Below are 18,593 nucleotides of genomic sequence, written 5' to 3' on the forward strand. Positions count from 1 at the left end.
TTTGGAAATATAATGTTTGATGTAGACGTTGCACAAATACTCTTGCTTAAAGGATTTTGAGTTTAGGGTCATCGTGGGGAAACGCACATTCCATTGACGTCAATGATTCTACATTGAATAACATTGATATCTGGATATGATGCACAGTCTCTTCCCAATAAAGGTCACTGATATAGTTGCAATAATTCAAAGAAGATTACACTGAGAGATGATTACATCACACGTGATTTTTCACGTATTGTGACTCCTGATCTCAAGAAGAAATACATTTTTTTAGGGTGCTCCTGTGAGAGTGAATACTGTCAAACATATCGTCTGTTTTGTCATCATTTCTTAGGTTTAGACAGTTCACACCTTCAGTCGAACTAGTCATTTGTTCAAATAGACATCTGAGACTAAAACGTAGCTAATAGAATACGTTTCAAACAAACGGTAGTACAGGAAGATAGTACATACGAAAACATCCTCAGGCTATTTGAGGAACATTGTTACTATGTTATTGTTTTATAATTGGGTGAATGTTTTTGTGTTTCCAAAATTGGTGGTGATACAGTTATCCATGCAACGTGAAGAGCAAGAATACTCTATAGAAAACAAACATAGCGCTCACTAATAAGACCATGTCAGAGCGTCGCTCTCACAGATGAATTTGTTTTTCATTTCACAGGATGGTTGATTCCAGCTGACTGTAAGATTCATCCTGGGGATCATCAGTCCACAATGACCAGGGGGACCAAAGTTCTTCTTTAACCAGTACCTTCAGAGACACAACATGAATATCAACACCTGTATTGATATTCTACCTCTGCTGCCCATGAACAAATAAATAATAACAATAAATACATATTTCTGAGCATTTTGAGGACTTGTCGTCCATGTTGGCTTAAAGCTTGAAATCACTAAATATAAAGACTGAAGTAAATCAATCACCAAAATAAGTTCAGATCCTTAAAAGTAACTTTGTTACAAGTAAAAGTCTTGCATTCACAACTTAACTTAAGTAAGACTACTTGTCAAAATGTACTTAAGGTATATAAACGTGTAAGTGGACACTATTGGGACTCTGTGGTATTTTAACTTAACTTGTGTTTTCCTTTTTAGAATTGGTCAAATAAATCAGTCTTAAACATATCATTTAGTTTGTATGTTGTTTTGGTCAAAAAGCTGCCCATAAAAAAAATGTCCTAATTTAAAAATCACACTCCAAACACATGATAAGCTACTAAATTCACACAGAAAAAGTAATTAAAGAAATGAACACACTTCCTCTTTTTTCAGCAGCTTCTTAGTTGCATAAGTTGCATGAAATGTACTGCCTTGCTTAAGGGTACTTTTATATGTTACAAGTTTCTAAAAACAGCCGGAACTGGGTTCATTATAAGGTTGTTGACAGGTGAGACCGGGTGGATGCTCACCAGAGATGACTAAATTCAAATGTTTAATGAATAATGAAATGAAAAAGACTTTCTTACCCTAGAGCGTCATTACGTCCATCGACCCAGACCCAGTAGTTGTCTTTGGTTTCAATTAATCCGAGCCAATATCCATGATACTTGTCTTGGTAGAACTCTGTGTGATTACTGATGAATTCCTGTAAATCATACCGTGACAGATCATGAAAAACATGCACATTTTCCACACTTCCAGACATAGATTCTGATCAGACATTAAAAACACTGACTGTTTATATAGATTTGTTTTTTCTCCATTGCATTGTGGTTGTAATGTGAATTTTCTTCTTTGTTTCCTGGATAGTCTGAATTGCCATTTAATGTCTAAATCTGAAACACAGTTAAAAACTCTTGCGTTACCGTGGCTTTATGTTGTTAGGGCTCACCTGTTCATGCAGATTATCAATAACAACGAGATCTGCAGCGGCCCGTCTGCAATACTCTTGGCTTCCTTTCCATGTCTTCCAATCATTGCCTTCGTAAAACAGGTGGCACTTTTCCTGGAACAGAATCCAGCCTCTCCGGCACGGCTGACACTCTGCATTCAAGAAAAAAAGCAGAGAAATAGAGCAATGCTAGAATCTTTTATTTAAAAAACACAATGGAATAACACAAATTAAGTTGGGTCACAGTGACAGAACAGCATCCAGTATAACAGTATTACAAGCTATGCATATATTAAAACACCAATGAAATACCAACAACAGCTGGAAGGAAGAGAGAAACAACCTCCTCTTAGCCTCAAAGCAGCAAGGATTTTTGGGAAATGTTTTTAGCGGCATGGTTCTAGTAATGTCTGTCTGTCCATGGGTCTGTCTACCGCTTTGGTCTAGAGTGAAATATCTCAACAACTGTTCGGTGGATTGCCATGCTGTTTGGTACAGATGTCAATGGTGTCCAGAGAGTTAACCCTACTGACTTTGGTGATCTCCTGACTTTTCTCTTCTAGCGCCACCAGCAGGTAAAGTTTTCATTTATCCAGAGAAATATCTCAATCTCAATCAATAGGTTATGCATCACTGTGTATTTTTTTTCTTTCACCTGAAGGTTTCATCTATAGCTTCAGATCAGCTATCTTTCTTCAGCTATATCTTATAGAGCGCTGCAGGAATGAGTCCTATAACCGGAAAGGAGTTAGCATCTTTGGCCTTCTGGTACCCTCATCTTGAAGTCAATAGGTTTTTTTGAGCTTTTGGTTAGATTAAGTACAGCATTCTAAGTAACTACGTGTTAATGTACTGTGGGGCTAACTTATATCTTTTGACTTGCTGTGTACGTTTACACGGTTGTAGTTCCTGGGACTTAATGTTTATCTTTCGCTGGTGACACTTGTTCTTTGTATGAGGGACAATATTTGGCCTCTTTTGACTGCGAACCTACTCTGTTGTCAATTAGGTTTTCTTGTTACTGTACAAAATGTATTTTTACAATGCCTCTGGCTTCTTGTTCATGGAATATTTTTAGTATTTTATCCTTCTGTTTTCACAGTTTCACAATTACTCTGAGTAGAAACTTTAAAAGCCAAACTGCTGTCCTCAGCTTTCATTGCATAGCAGAGCATTAATATAGGGATACTGCCCTTAATCATCCCTACGTACGTCTTTAAAACAGATGGATTTATTCCCAGTCAGCGAATTTGGCTTAAGAACTAGACATGGTCAACATAACAAGACGCACTTACTTTTATCCGGGCAGTATTCATTCACTGGAAAGGTGTTAAATTTCATGATGACTCCCAGCGTCATGTTGAGATCGTCTGTGACTCTGCTTAAGATGCTCCTCTCCTCGATCAGCAGCTCATTTTCTGCTGTGAGGTTGCTGAGGTTTGCTCTCTGTTCTTTCATCACAAAACTGACTAGAATGGGAAGGAGACAGCACATCAGTCAGTCAATCAATCAATTAGTAGATGCCATTTGGTGTCATCAACAAAGCCTTATTATTAACTCACAGTGGATGATGACAAAGATGCTCGCCACCAGGAGGACACAAAGTATCACCAAGCACGCCGCCAACACAGCAAAGTGAGAGCGTGCAGCTGCTTTGCCATCTGCTTGTACTGAGAAAAGTCATATTCAAATCACAATTGTAATTATAATCAAGTCACTCATTATTGTTGTTATTATGGAGAATGTATTGTCATTTTGTATTGTAATACACTGTACAACTGTGACTTCTTCTTTTTGATCCACGCACATTCTAAACTATACTACTATCATCACTTCCATAATCATGCAGGACAAATAAATAATAGTTATTGATGTTTTTTAGGAGCATTTTTAACCCACCCAACCTTCAAGTTAGATGTCAAAGCAGGTCAAAAAGAGCAGATTTAGCTTTATTTTATTGACTAAACTAATAATTCATCATCTTAAAGTGTGAATTTGTACTTTCTTTTTGTCAGTAAAGAATATTCTGGCTGATGATATTGTATAGCTTCACTGATGAAATACAAAAAGGAGAGTCAACAGATTTGTATAACTTACTCGGTTCGGTAGCAGCCTCTTTAGGTTTCACTTCAGAATCAATTGTCGGGTCTTCTTTTTTCTCTGAATGACAGAAATAACAACAAAAGGAAACGAGAAGAGAAAAGTGACTTAGTAGTGGTAAAGTACTTCCTGTTGAAACATAAGTGACACAGTCTGTGTTGGGTAGTAGTAACGGATTGCATGTGGTCGTGTTAACAAAATAATTATAATCAGACCAGGTTACATTTGAAGAAAATCTGTCATCAGATTGTAGTTACATTGTCAAAAATTACTTGATTACATTCTAAAATGTACATTCATGCCAGCATGTTTGTGTGAGGGTTAGTGTAATTTGACCAATTCTAAATGCTAAATATATATTACTATTGATCAAAGTAATGTGGCCTTTGATTAAAAAACAGCAGCAACAAAACTTACACAAAAGAAACAGCATCCCACATATTGTAGAATTCACATAGGAGTTTGTGCTAATACTGTTTTTATATGGATTATTTGACTTGAGTAACAGCAAATCTTAATATTACTGGAAACTGTGCTGTTGAAAAGTAATATGTACTTTATTGCATGGAAGAGAAATCTTGCAAACCAATAAAGTCACCGTATTTTTGTTACTACAAGGGTCACCAATGTGACTCTTCCACACAGAACCCTGATAAAGACGTTAAATAGTTCATGAAATGCATGATTTAAAAAAGCAGGAGTCACTTACCCTTTGGAGCTGCACCACTATTATTAAAAACCACCGTAGAGTAGACGATTTCTGTCTCCATCCTTAAAAGTCGTAGATCGCCGTACTTGCTTCAGTGCAGAGAAGTGTGTGACTGAACAAAATTTCCCAGCTCTACCTGATAGAGAACAAAGATTGCAGTTTCCGAGTTTGCATTGCGACACATTTCTCCCAGACAACCTCAAACAGTGACGCTAAAAGGTCCAATGTGGCTTTGCAGCCATTGATTACACAAGATGTATTGTGTGTTATTAAAAGTACATCTGCTTTTAACGACCAAATGTAGAAACTTTTGCAAAAGCAGAAGTTAACACAATTATACATTAGATCTAATGCTTAACTGGCGATCAGTCTAACTGTAGCACACTATGTCAGGAGAAGGGACAACGTTGATGTCTGCAAACAACACTGGTGTGTTGTCTTCATCATTATCACTGGTACGTCTGTCACCATGCTGGGGATGGTGTATTATTTTATTGTCAACAAATCCCATGTATTCGTCCACATACCAATATATATTTTGACGTTACTCAAACAGGAGTAAATTGTGCGTTTGTTGGGGACTATTTTCAGCCGTGGATGAATACACATTTGATGCTGTATAGAGTATTTATGGCAGCAACATGGGGTCTGTGGAATTACCTCAAAATAAACTGCGATGAGCATGTTCCAAGAAATGAGAGAACGTGTCACCCACTGCAACAGTTTATAGTTTAATCGTTTTAATATCAATGGAGGTTGTATGGTGCGGTGAAAAAAGATATATCAGGTATTGTTTAGGTCTTTTTATGGGAATTATTGACAATAAGAAAAATGTAGAACATTACCAGATTTCCTTTAAAAAATAGTATTTAATTCTTAGGAAACATTTGTAATTTACACTCAGTGGGGACTTTATTAGGCATACATGTACAATCTGTTGACGGAAATGAATGAATGAATTATATGTTCATCATTGAGGTCATAGTTAACGTTGTACTGGTTTACATTATATTGTATCAACTTACATTATACATATATTAACATATATGAGGAGGGTAGAATATTAGGAACACCTCTCAATATAATGCAGTCCAGTACAACACCACCACTAACTATGCCCTCAATGCTATCGAATAACATGGAATCAAAACTTCTATGACAGCGTAACATCATAACATATATATATATATATATATATATATATATATATATATATTGATTTAATTTATGGCAGAGCCATTGAATTGCATTGGACTGTACAGTTGTACCTTATTAAGTGCCACTGAGTGTATATGTCCAAGGAATGTGAACAGAATATAAAATTCAAAAAGCAGAAAGTAGATGATTGATAGTCTTTATTCGGTTTGCTTTCTTATCTCTTTAATATATACATATATTCAAGCTGCCATATATATATATATATATATATATATATATATATCTCAAAGGTGAGGGTGTACTCAACATTTGTAGAAATAGATACAACAATATGCTTACATCTTTACTAAAAAAAACTACAACAAAAAAAAGCCATACATCAGTTTTGACGTCCCTAGCCGATAGATACATGGATATATGTCTTTAATGTTATATAACCCATATTGATAACGCAGCTGACTCCTAATCTGGTTTGATCAAGGCTCTGGTTTCACAGATCCAGCGGTTCTTCATGGCACAGCTCACTTTGAGCCAGTTGGCCAGAGGATCTCCTCGTTTCTGAATTAGACCACAAGATACTTTGAACCTGTCTTGTTGTGTTTTCCAGTACCTGGTGAAGAAAAGAATCACACGATATCAATCTGTGTTTTTCAACGTTTTGGGAAATATTCCTAGTTGCTTCTTGCAGAGAGTTAGATGAGAAGATTGATAATATGTTCACGAGAGTAGTATCGAAAGCAAATAAGCATATTTACCCAAAATGTTCCCCAAGCTATTCCTTTAATGCTTAAGTCTACTGTAACGGTTGTCTCCTTAAATGTGTTGCTTCCTCCTTTTTGCTTCTTTTGGCCAAGTTTTTGTCTTTTGCGTTACTGAGGGAGATGTTGATAGAGATGTCTCCATCTGCTTTTTTACAAATTTCACCATCTGCCACTTTAGGAAACTGGACAATGTTTGCTTCATTTGGCCTGTCTGTCAGATTTCTCTACAACCCAGCTACACAAAGTGTAAAACGCAGCATACAGGGGGGGGGGGGGTCACAATTCACTGAGGTTAAAGTGAGTGTGTTACTTACTTCACAGTGAAGTTGCTTCCATCTACCCACGTCCACGTGTCCATTTTGCTCAAGCCGATCCAATAGCCATGGCTTTCATCATTGTAGACTTTTGTGTGGTTATTGATGAATTCCTACATTTGTTATGCAGGTGATGATGGAGAAAGATTGATCTATTTGTCCTCATTATAACAGATTAATACAAAATATTTACAATATATAATATTAGGTAGATTAGACAGATAGACAGCAAATGTCGTACAAAAAGATGCAATACATTGTGCTTCACAGAGCACAATGTATTGCATTGATGAAAAAAGACATGCGAGAAATAGTAATAATAAACATAAAAGAGAAATAAAAAGGAATATATTTAAGTAGCTGTGAAGCTTAGGTGTGATTTTTTTGCAGTTATACTGTAAATGGTGCAATGCAAAACATTCTATTTAGACAATTATACAACAAAGATATTACATATATTATTTTTTTTAAATTGTTTCATGTGTTCACAGTTTTGGACACGATTCATTTCCATCTCTGCCTGTGAAAATTGAAAATAAAATCAGTCTTGCCTGTTCCTCTTGGCTTTCAATCACCACCAGATCTGCCATCATTTGTTTGCATTGATCGTGGCTTTCCTCCCAATTCCTCCAATAGGAGGAATATTCAGATGCTGAAAACTTGTAACAGTTTGACTGGAACAGCACCCAGCCATCCAGGCAAGGTTTACACACTGTTAAACAAGAACGAGACAACTAAATCATAATCGTTTTCTGTTACAGACAACATTTTTATATAAATTGTATACATTCTGCAGGTGGCCTCGGTAACATAGACTTATTGTCAGTTGATTATACACTAATAAAAACATATGAATGTTATATTCCTTTTCTGCTAATAGATCCCCTGGATTGGTTTTCACTGGACAGGAAGGGTATGTCAAATGTATAATCCTAAATGTAACTAAAGCTGTCAGACAAATGTAGAGTGAGTGAGATTACAATACTCGCCTGGCAAAGGCTCAACTGAAGTATAAATACTTTGACTTTGTATAAAGTGCAGTACTTGAGTAAATGTCCTTTCATTGCTGACAGAAAGCACACCCTGTTTTCACCTTTCTGTGGGCAGTGTGTATTCACTGGGAAGTCCTCATATTCCAGGATGACTCCGACGGTCCAGTTGAGCCCGTCTCTCTCTCTGGTCAGCTCTTCTGTCTGTCTCTCTAAGTTGGTCTTTTCTGTCCACAGCTGCAGATTCTGTGCTGTTAAGTTGCTGTTTTCTCTGTGCTGCTCTGACATGACTGTGCTGACTGCAGTTGGGGAAGAAACCGTTACCGTTGCACTTAATATCAAACTGCCTTGAACGTCCTGGACAACAGGTAGACGGACTTACAGTAGATACTGAGTGTGATGATGACCGACACCAAGAGGACGCAAATAATCCCCAAACCTGCTGCCACCAGATGAAGCAGTGTGCACAGTGGAGCTTTCTTTTTATTTTCTACCGAGAGCAAAAAAAACAACCAATCAATTTATTTGACTAATTTGCAGCAAATAGTCATCATCTTCAATCATATTTTATGTTTTTTAATCATGGTAAACCCTAAATTATCTGGTATGACAGGATTTGTATCGCATGCCTGCTCCTCGTAGGTCTTCACCTCTTCATAGATTATTTCTAGGTCGCTTGGTTTCTCTGCAAAAAACTAAATAGTTTAAAGGAAATGAGAACTTTTAGTTCTAAGATTAGAGACTTTCAAAAGTCATTTCCTTGTCTGCTGATAAACTAACGTCTCGGGAGCGTAGTGTGTGTGCAAAGACAGTTATTACAAAGTATGTCTGGAGCTGCCTGATACATGCAGAGTGGTGGTTAGGTAAAAGTAGAAATACCACAATATAAAAATAGAAGCTCTGCATTCAAAATGTTAGGCAAGTACAAGTATTGTCAATAAAATATGTTGCTGATGCATTCGGCTAAACAGCACTTCAGTGCTGTAGATTGTGAGAACAGTGGAACATATTATTTCTTCAATGTAAAAATGTTACTTTACAAAAGTATACTTCAAACAAATCCAATCAAATGTAAGTTTGAAGTAGCAGCAGATAGAAAAAGCAAAGTAAAACACAAGTACCTCAAATCTGTACTTGTAAATACTGAAGTAAATGTACTTTCCACTACTGTCAACAGCTCAGTTAGACAGCACACAGAACTAGTACATCATTAAAGTACAACAAAAAACATGACTCACCATGTGCAGATATACCGTCGGTGTTGAACTTCACCGTCACGTAATTGAGTTCTTCCTCCATTATCTTATCAGGTATTCACTTCACCTCAAAGACAGCAACATAAAACTCAAACCACCTCAGAGGTTTGAATGCAGGTTATTGTGAGTGAACTTTGGTTCGGTTTCAGACACGTAGAAACAACTGTGAGTGATCATAACTTCTTCTTTTGAGGAATGTTGTAAGACTGACAAAGTGGTGCATTTTGGGATTTGATATTTTTGGACAGGCACATATTTCAGCATACCCTGAGCAGAGGCCAGGCCGTCGCCGCTCTTATTTTTAATGTTAAAAATAACAAAAAATAAGAGTTGGCAGTGAAATCTTTCACTACACCAGATGGTTTGCTATTTTGACTGCCTCTCTTATTTATTTTTTTCTTTTCTTTATCAAAGTAGACATTAGTTAGCACATTAGTTGTACTGATAAGTCTCGAACGATAACTTGTTTCCTTCCCTTTTTGCTTTATCTGTGCAGTAACTGCTCTTCTTGCTTAATCTTGAACTTTTTACAAACAGAAACCACAGCCCACTATATTTATCCAAAACATTGAGTTTCCTCCTTCATGCAAAATCGCTTGCTCTTCTGCCCTCTGCTGACTCATGATTTCCCAAGACCCAGTTCTTCAAACATCATCTGGTACTTTTATGTGATTAAAATAGATTTTAATTTCAAAACAGACAAAGTCTATTCTGAAGGTCTGAATTTACCGAACCAGGCCAGCAATACCTTAGATCACTCACAAGTCAAAAGCAAAGATTAGCAAAAGATCCCACTGGAAGAAATGATGGAGTGTTCACCGGAGTCGCTGTGCTTTCTCGCCTCGCAGGTTTCCTTGGATCCTGGTTATACCTGGACCCTGGTCTTGCCTCCTGCCGTGGTTCTGTCATATGCATTGAATGTGTTGTAATTCTGTAATGTTGTTCATTCTGTACACGTGACATCTATTGCACTTCTGTCCAACCTGGGAGAGGGATCCCTCCTCTGTTGCTCTCCCTAAGGTCTCTTCCTCTTTTCTCCCCGTTGAAGGGTTTTTTTTGGGGGGGAGATTTTGGGATGTACAAAAATAAATTGAATTGAATTGAGTGAGAGAGTTCCATGGATCAATAGACAGATTTGACCTTTTGACCTAATAAGTAAACACCAGCAGATGGCGATCTAGAACTCCATTTGCAGACAGATGTGGTCTCACACTCAGTTTACACTCAGTTGGCAGTCAATAAGGTACACCTTGCTGAATCTAATGCAGTCAAACACAACAGTCCTGCAATCAATCCTTTAAAGCTATTGTGAACTATTTGTATTCAGTTTTGTTGTGAAACAATTAAATATACAATCATAAATATATTCATAAAAATAAGTGAATAAAATGCAGGATCAACGTGAAGATGAGGTCATTAGTAACCTTTTACCCTTCAGTGACTCAATGATCTGGGTTAATTAGTCTTGACTGTAGAAAAAAACTATAATGACGTATGTGTAATAAAGGCAACTGACCAATCAGCGTGCAGGATCTGTTCAGGAAACGTTTTCACCTGCAGGCGAGAAGCCCGAAGGAGCCAGAGAGCCTCGAGACTGACGCAGTCTCGGTGAGAAGTCTGGAGAAGTAGAAATCTATTTATTTTTGAAGGACTGTACCGGCGAGCAGCGATGGTATGCGGCGGATTTGTTTGCACCAAGAACGCACTCAGCGCTCTTAATGTACTTTATGTCGTAAGTATGAATGTACGGCTGTTATACCGATGGGAAATAACCGAAACCGAAATAACTGCTTCAAAACGGCAACAGCTGTCTCTGCTTCCGTCTCGACTTGTGCTCATATTTAGTTTAAGACAAAAAGGGATTAACACGTTTTGGTTGTTTTGTGACCAGTTCCCTTTTTGTGGAAACGGACAGGTGTTGGCGGTGAATGATTAGACCCAGTTCATGGCCACACTGTTCATGGGATTATCGGGGGATTTCCTCAGACAATATAAAAACTTAATATAAATAAACTTCTATAATCCCTTCATTGTTTTACCTCTTTCAACTGAAGCGGAACACCTGTATGTAACTCTGAACCACCTCTGTCATCCAAAAAACACAAACACTGCTTTACTCTTTGTTATTTGTTTACAATACTGCTAATTCTTTTAATGTAGCCTGTTTTTATTTGTATACCGTCCTTTTGTAATAACTGGAGCTGCTGTCTACATACAGAACGCTGTCTCTTGTTCTGCATACTTTAGTAAAGTTGTAAAAGTAAATAAACAGATAAATATCTAAGTTAAAGGTATGCATTTTAACAGGAAATCCAGTTGCCTTTTGATTTGAAAGCCCTATTATAATATATAATATTATATAAGTAAATAAACAGATCTTCCCACTGACGTCAGGACAGCGGAGTCGCTGCCCATCTTTCGGCGCAGGCTGAAAACCCACCTCTTCAGGAAGTGCTACCCTGAGCCTTCCACTTAGCACTTATTGTTTTCATACTAGCTTGTTGCACTTATTGTATTCGTATTACTTATAGCACTAACTGTTTTTCTTGTTTCTGTACTTTGGTTCTGAGTTATGCTCTGCTTCATGCTCTTAGATGCTTGTTTGGAAAAGGAAATGTACTTATGACTTCTGGTGACTAGCAGTTCTTTTGATTACCAATGTTGATGCACTTATTGTAAGTCGCTTTGGATAAAAGTGTCTGCTAAATGACTGTAATGTAATGTAAGTCCTATAAGCCACTAATTATTTAAAGAATTTAATTAGAGCTGCAGTCTATTGATCGAATAAGTGGATTGACAGAGAATTCATCTGCAAGTGTTTTGATGAATGCATAATTACTTTAGGCTAAAACACATGTGTAGGTTCCAGCTTTTCTAATATGAGGATTTTGATACTTTTCTTTGTCATATGTAATAGTAACTGACTTCTTTGGGGTTTGAACTGGTAGTCGGATAAAACGGCACATTTGAAGATGTTAACTTTTCATCTGTGGGAAATTCACAATTTTCTGACATTTTAGACAAAACAATTTATCAAGAAAACAATCTTTAGGTGAATGTTGATAATGTAAATAATAATTATTTGTAGCCCAAGATTCCAAACTAATTTCAACACTATGACCTTTTTCAGTTTATTCAAGGCCATACTTACTGGTTTGGTGTCAGAAGTGGTGGGGGACACAATGTCGACAACAAAACACAAAAAGTAAAAAATGATTAAAAACACATTCTGTGATTTTCATAATAGCAGTATACAAATCACTATAGTCAGAATCACTTTAATGTTTATGCACCAACCCTACTCACAATTCTGATTGATCATTTTCTATTTGCAGTTTTTTTACTGCCACATTTTTTTGCACATTGTCAAAACTACATCGACCTGTTTTCGGAAAGCAAAATGTTGTTGTAGTCTGGACCGCGGCTGATAGTCCCTTTTTTTTTTTTTTTTTACGAGGACACATCCTGGTGACATTGATTGTACTTCCTTCTTATCTCCATGGTTACGTTGATTACTTCCTCTTCAGTTGGTGAGTCTGCTGCTGATCGGAGTGGCGGCCTGGGGGAAGTGGTTCGACCTGGTCTCCAGCATCAGGGTGGTGGCGGGGGTCATCAGCGTGGGCATCTTCCTGTTCCTGGTTGCCATTGTGGGACTGTGCGGCGCCCTGAAGCACCACCAGGTCCTCCTCTTCTTCGTATCCTTTGGTTTGTTTGTGGAAGTACAGTGAGTCATTCACTTCACATCTTCTGCCAAAGCAGAATGAAAAGTAAATAAAGCCACAGCTCCTGGAGGCTTTTATTCCTCTCATGAGCGTGTGTTTTAATTGTCTGTTTTAAATGGTTCGTGAAGCAGCAAAATGCCAAGATTTCAGACTTCCTAAACTTGCTCCAGTACATGATAATCCTGTTTACAGTGTTTGTCATGCAGTTTTCTGTGTCCTGTGCTTGTCTGGCCCTGAATAAAGACCAACAGGTATGTCGTTGTTGTTTTTTGTGTACATTCATTTCAGTAAAAGTGAAATACTCTCACATGGGTTCAGTGATCCTAACGGTGTATTTGCACAAATAATGTTTATTCTCGTTCATTGCTCTTAATTTTTCTCATGCTTTTGCGATGCGATTTTTCATTCACAGAACCATCTGCTGGAGATTGGATGGAACAAATCGGAGGCGACTCAAAGGGACGTAGAAAAGACCCTCGACTGTTGCGGCTTCTCTTCTGTTCCCATCAATGGCACATGTGCTGCTGTAAGTCAATCAGACTGGAATATTCTTTTCATTCTTATATATTCTTTTCTTTATCATGATGATGTCTCTGGCAGTTATTTCATTTGCAGCCCTCACTTCTTCTAGAGTTGCTATAAGAGCATCCCTCCACCACCCTGTAAGACGTGCTCCAACACCATCCAGCAGACTGCGGGAGAGGTGCTGCGGTTTGTGGGTGGTATCGGACTCTTCTTCAGCTTCACAGAGGTCAGTAAAATGTGAAGTGGGTGCTGATGTTGACATTAAGATACATGTGTGGCGCGTTGAAGTTTATTGTAGGCCTAAATTCAGAAAACTTGACACGCCAGAGTGCGAACTGCTCGTTGGCAATCGAGGGTTTCCCCACTACCTCGTGCTCCAGTGTTGCTGACGACTTACAGACTCAATATAGCCTACAAGATTTCATGGATGCAAGCCAAGGCAATCAACTAGGCTATACAGGCTTTGCAGGCGCGTCACCAAGGCTAATATCGTTAACAATAAGGCCACTCTCGCAACGACTGTCGCACACTTCTTAACGCTCATTTTTCTTTTATTTCAGGTCCTTGGAGTTTGGCTCGCCCACAGATACAGAAATCTCAAAGATCCTCGGTCAAATCCTGGAGCCTTTCTATAACCACTCGCAACTTAATGAAGGCCCAAAATGGACTACTGAATAAAATGCTTTTCCTCTTAACTCAGTAAATCACTCTTATCGGGACATTTGTACGCTTTAATACAGCGTTTTGCTGTATAGTCACTTATGACCATTATATGATAATGATGGTAAAATAAAGTGTAACAGTAATACAAAAAGGGAAAAATCATTCTTAAGTCTTAAAGACAGCTCCACCGAATCTATCTGAAGATTGCTCACTGCTAACATTAGCATCTGGTCATACCAGACCAAGTAAGGCTGTAACTACTAAGCCCCTGAGTGTATTGAACTGAGGAAATGGTTGTTTTTTTGCTTATAAATACATCTGTTTGCTTTAATATTTGCTACTTGATTACTTTCATTTAAAATATACTTTGTTTTGCTGTGAATATGAGTTGTCTTTCTTTTCAGGAGTGGTTTGAGGATTAGGGAAATAAGCTTGCTCTTTGAGTTAGATGACTCTTGACTTGTGGCAAGAAAGCAAATAATAATACAACTATTCCTTTAAGTGAAACTTGATGCATGTAAGCATTGCCTCTTTAATTCTAATCTGTCTCAAAGTGATGGACGTTAACAGCAGATGTCTATGCTCGCCATGCACACACACACACACACACACACACACACACACACACACACACACACACACACACACACACACACACACACACACACCTTATGCAAACAAACTGCAGGTGAGCACCATGATGGCTGGATGAGTGTTGCTCACCGCTCCCAGACTAACTATGCATGGGTGACCACACGTTGTGTGTGACAGTGGATTTGGGTGTTGGGTGTCCTTAACAGCAGGGAAATATTAAATGTAATTGATTGTATTAAAGTACATACTGTTATGAAACCAGGTTTTTGTTTCATATGTGTATTTATTGCTCTTTGTTTCCTGTTTAAAACACACCTTATACATTCATACAAAATATTCTTTAATCACATCAATAGTCTCATTTTCCTCCAACAAATAGACTTGCAGAGTTGCAGCACGTGTAAGAAAAATGTTGTATTTGATGCTTTGCTTGTCAGATGTAATGCTAACAGAGAGCCTTACTTTCACTCAGGAGTCGATGACTTGGTGACTCATGACTTGCTCACATTCCTCACCCCAAACAGGATCCTGACCAGGAACTGCACTCGCTGTTGAACGCCTCTGAACAGACTCCTCAGTTGGTCCAACCAGTTCACCAAGGTGACTGTGAACTTCACCGGTACAATGCCATTGTAAAATATGTCTCTGTGTGAACTTAACTGCACTCTATATTTAGATCTATTCATTTTGTAATCAGATCATTCTTTACCAGCATACATTGGCAGGGTGGAACCAATCACATGACCTTATTTAGATGGTGATATTTATATCTATTTAAATGTTTCAGTTTATAAGTTGAAAGACAAACTTATATAGATTGTTTTATTGTTTTCACAACATAGTTCAATTTGCACCTCATGTTGGCACACATGTTAAGGCTTATTGCAAAATGTACAGTACGCAGAATCATTGGAACGTGTATATACTTTGTTTTCTTTAACATCACTCTGGGGAGCAGTATTGCAACATAGTTATTTCCTTCACCACCTCTGCCAAACATTGAAGTTGTAAGGCACTAGTGGACAAATCTGAAATTAATTCAGTTTGTTGTAATATATATATATATATATATATATATATATATATATATATATATATTTATTTATATATATATATATATATATATAAATAAATAATAAAAAAAAATATATATATATATATATATATATAAATAAAAAAATAAAAAAAAAAATATATATATATATATATATATATATATATATATATATATATAGAGTCCGTTACAAATGTGTAAAATGTGGTTTAACGCTGTATGCTTTCCAAAGTTAGGGTATTACTGAATGGCTTACTGAATATTTACAAGTGATTCAAATATCTAAGCTTTGGTGTTTTGAAGAAAAAACAACGTTGTGGTTGATACACAATAGAAAAAGACTTTTGCTGTACTTCAGCACAACAAGGCTTTGAGTGAATTAAAGAATGTAAAATTTGCTGGGATGTCATTATGTAACATGGAACATTTTAAAAGTTATTCTTACTCTACACCACTTCAAATACAGTCTTCTGCATAGGCTGCACTTTTCTCCTCGTAGATAAATAGATTTGTATAATACAATGTGGATTTACAGGAACCAAAACAATCTGTTAAAAGCATTATTTGAAAAGTTCCACTTTATTTCAACATGCACATTTTGAGACCAAACTTGGGAGCATTTTGTGTGAAGAGTTTAAAAATTAAAATGTAGCTAAAGTATTTGTAAAACACTACAATAACCATAATTCTGGGCAAATGCTACTATGATACTACTTCCAGGGTCACAGGTAATTTTGGGGAGAAGCAGAGGAAGCGCATGGTGAGTTATGTTTAAACGTGTAAATGTATTATTATAGAGGTATCAAAAACGTATGGTTAAACACCAAGTAGTTTAATTAGCTCCTGCTGACCTTTATGGTGGTTGACCAGATTGAAGTTGACATGTAAGATGTAGATGTTGACGGGTGTTTTCTCAACTAGAAATGCCCTCAGTCACTTACGTCCCAACATAAGACATTATGATACCCTGTGTCTTATGTCTCCTTCACAGTGATCAAAGTATCAAGCCCATGTTTCTTTGACATATCTGCTTGTTAGATACAAATTTAGCAATCTCTTGTCAGAACGCTCCAAACTGTAACCCTCAGCTGAAAGCTTCAAAGCCACATTTGAAAGGCCGTGAATCGGCTTTTCTTCTAAAGCTGTGTTTTGCATAGTGCCTGAAGCATGTCCAGCACTCTGAGGTTGTTATCTGCGGGGCTCTTATCACACTGTCACCTCTTATTGCCTGAAGGGGTCTTTGCTGAAATGGGGGGCGCGTACAGAAATACGTCAGATTTTAGTCTGAAGACATTACTGCACATAATCTGGGCTGTAAACTTCAACAAGGCCCTTGAGTTTCCCAATATGTCTAGTCAATCTGGGAAGCAAGTCTCGTTCTCGGATCAAGCTGTCTGACTCCGGCAGCTTGAGAAAGAACTTGGCAACCCAGACAAAGTTCAAACTTGGTTTCATCCTTTGGGCTGCAGACATTTCAACAGTCTTGCCTTTCTGTGCTAGATGGTGTGTATGACTATGCGGGGATTTGACTCTTTCACCGAGATCCTTCCTGGTAAGCAACTCCCCCCCCCCCCCCCCCCCCCCCGATCTTTTCACACTAACATAAGGTTTATTTAGCTTGTTGTCAGAAGTCAAAGTCGATGTGAATTTGTTTTGAACTACAGTTGAAGAAACTAAAAAGTATGCGCTAGCAGGGGGTTTAGTTATTGCAAGTCTATTTTTTGTTTGTCAATTTAATGTATTGCAGGGTAATACAAGTAGAATGTAAATGAGGCTACATTTAGTCAAGTACCGTTCTTAAAGTTACTACAGGGAACTTTTATTTTCTAGTGCAGGGGTGCCCAATACGTACAGTAGGTCGCATGCCATTCAAAAAAAGCCAGTCGCTACATTTATGTGCTGCACATTCCTAGGGAGGTGTTCCAGGCACGACCAGCTGGGAGGAGACCCCGAGGGAGGCCCAGGACCAGGTGGAGGGACTATATCTCCAAACTGGCCTGGGAGCACCTCGGGATCCCCCAGTCAGAGCTGGCTGATGTGGCACCGGGAAAGGGAAGTTTGGGGTCCCCTGCTGGAGCTGTTGCCCCCGTGACCCGATCCCGGATAAGCGGGTGATGATGAGATGAGATGAGACATTTCGGGAAGATATTGAGGTGATTCAAAAATGACAACGCTGTTTCACCTGAACTCGTCTGGAGTGGAGGATGAGATGTTGACACCACTGGCTGACATTCAGCTGAAGTCTAGGGCTCATGGACAGTTTTGGAACTTACTCACAGGGGAAAAGTACCCAAACATGAGGAAATGTGCTACCTTCTTCACTGCATTATTCGGCTCTACTTATTTATCTGAGTCAGCCTTTTCCCATACCCAAAATACTAATATCAAATAAATAGCTCCAACATATATACACACATATATACACACATATATATATATATATACATATATAGATAGATAGATAGATAGATATTTAGCATTTTGAATGTAGGTAGATCATTTTGATTTGGTCATTTTAAAAGTAGCTCGCAAGCCGGAATAGTGTGGGCACCCCTGTTCTAGTGTTTCTGAGCACCAGAGTCCCTTTAGAATTTTTTTTTTTTACTGCAGCAGAGGTCTGACCGTCTGACAGGTGCAGTACTGGTTCTGGTTCTCTCGCAAGGCGCAGCTCTCCAAAGCTTCAGTCTGCAGGTGTTAGGAGGCAGCGAGCTGGATCTGGGGCGGTCCGTGGTGGACTGTTTGCACTTAGTTAAGAATGGCATTCAAAAAAAAAAAAAAAAGGGTCATGAAGAGTCATAGTAAACCATACAAAAAGTGTTGTAGTATAGTATGACATAAAAACCATGAGCTTTTTTAATGTTGAGGTACTTTATACTGCTACTCCATTATATTTCAGCACTTCTTTATTCTA

General features: G+C 37.9%; 3 protein-coding genes across 3 annotated transcripts; 1 reads left to right on the top strand and 2 right to left on the bottom strand.

Annotated features, from left to right (window-relative positions):
- Positions 1-423: 423 nt before the first annotated feature.
- Positions 424-4,733, bottom strand: LOC137891335 (C-type lectin domain family 4 member A). The gene is made up of 7 exons (XM_068735897.1): positions 4,647-4,733; positions 3,935-3,997; positions 3,400-3,507; positions 3,133-3,306; positions 1,838-1,989; positions 1,473-1,591; positions 424-757 (listed from the first exon to the last, which is right to left on the bottom strand). The coding sequence occupies exons 1-7, from the start codon at positions 4,705-4,707 to the stop codon at positions 610-612; spliced, it is 825 nt and encodes a 274-aa protein (XP_068591998.1). The 5' UTR covers positions 4,708-4,733; the 3' UTR covers positions 424-609.
- A 1,278-nt stretch (positions 4,734-6,011) lies between these two features.
- On the bottom strand, positions 6,012-9,269 carry LOC137891325 (C-type lectin domain family 12 member B-like). The gene is made up of 6 exons (XM_068735886.1): positions 9,107-9,269; positions 8,251-8,358; positions 7,973-8,167; positions 7,431-7,591; positions 6,880-6,992; positions 6,012-6,414 (listed from the first exon to the last, which is right to left on the bottom strand). Exons 1-6 carry the CDS (start codon positions 9,165-9,167, stop codon positions 6,267-6,269), a joined length of 786 nt encoding a protein of 261 aa, XP_068591987.1. The 5' UTR covers positions 9,168-9,269; the 3' UTR covers positions 6,012-6,266.
- Positions 9,270-10,677: 1,408 nt separating this feature from the next.
- LOC137891535 (tetraspanin-13-like) lies at positions 10,678-14,891 on the top strand. The gene is made up of 6 exons (XM_068736198.1): positions 10,678-10,856; positions 12,652-12,819; positions 13,017-13,097; positions 13,259-13,372; positions 13,478-13,597; positions 13,932-14,891. Exons 1-6 carry the CDS (start codon positions 10,794-10,796, stop codon positions 14,004-14,006), a joined length of 621 nt encoding a protein of 206 aa, XP_068592299.1. The 5' UTR covers positions 10,678-10,793; the 3' UTR covers positions 14,007-14,891.
- The last annotated feature ends 3,702 nt before the right edge of the window (positions 14,892-18,593 follow it).

This window comes from Cebidichthys violaceus, unplaced genomic scaffold (genome assembly GCF_023349555.1).
Source record: "Cebidichthys violaceus isolate CVI_PGR_0920_01 unplaced genomic scaffold, fCebVio1.0.p SCAF_7, whole genome shotgun sequence".
In the NCBI taxonomy this organism is placed as follows: Eukaryota; Metazoa; Chordata; class Actinopteri; order Perciformes; family Stichaeidae; genus Cebidichthys; species Cebidichthys violaceus.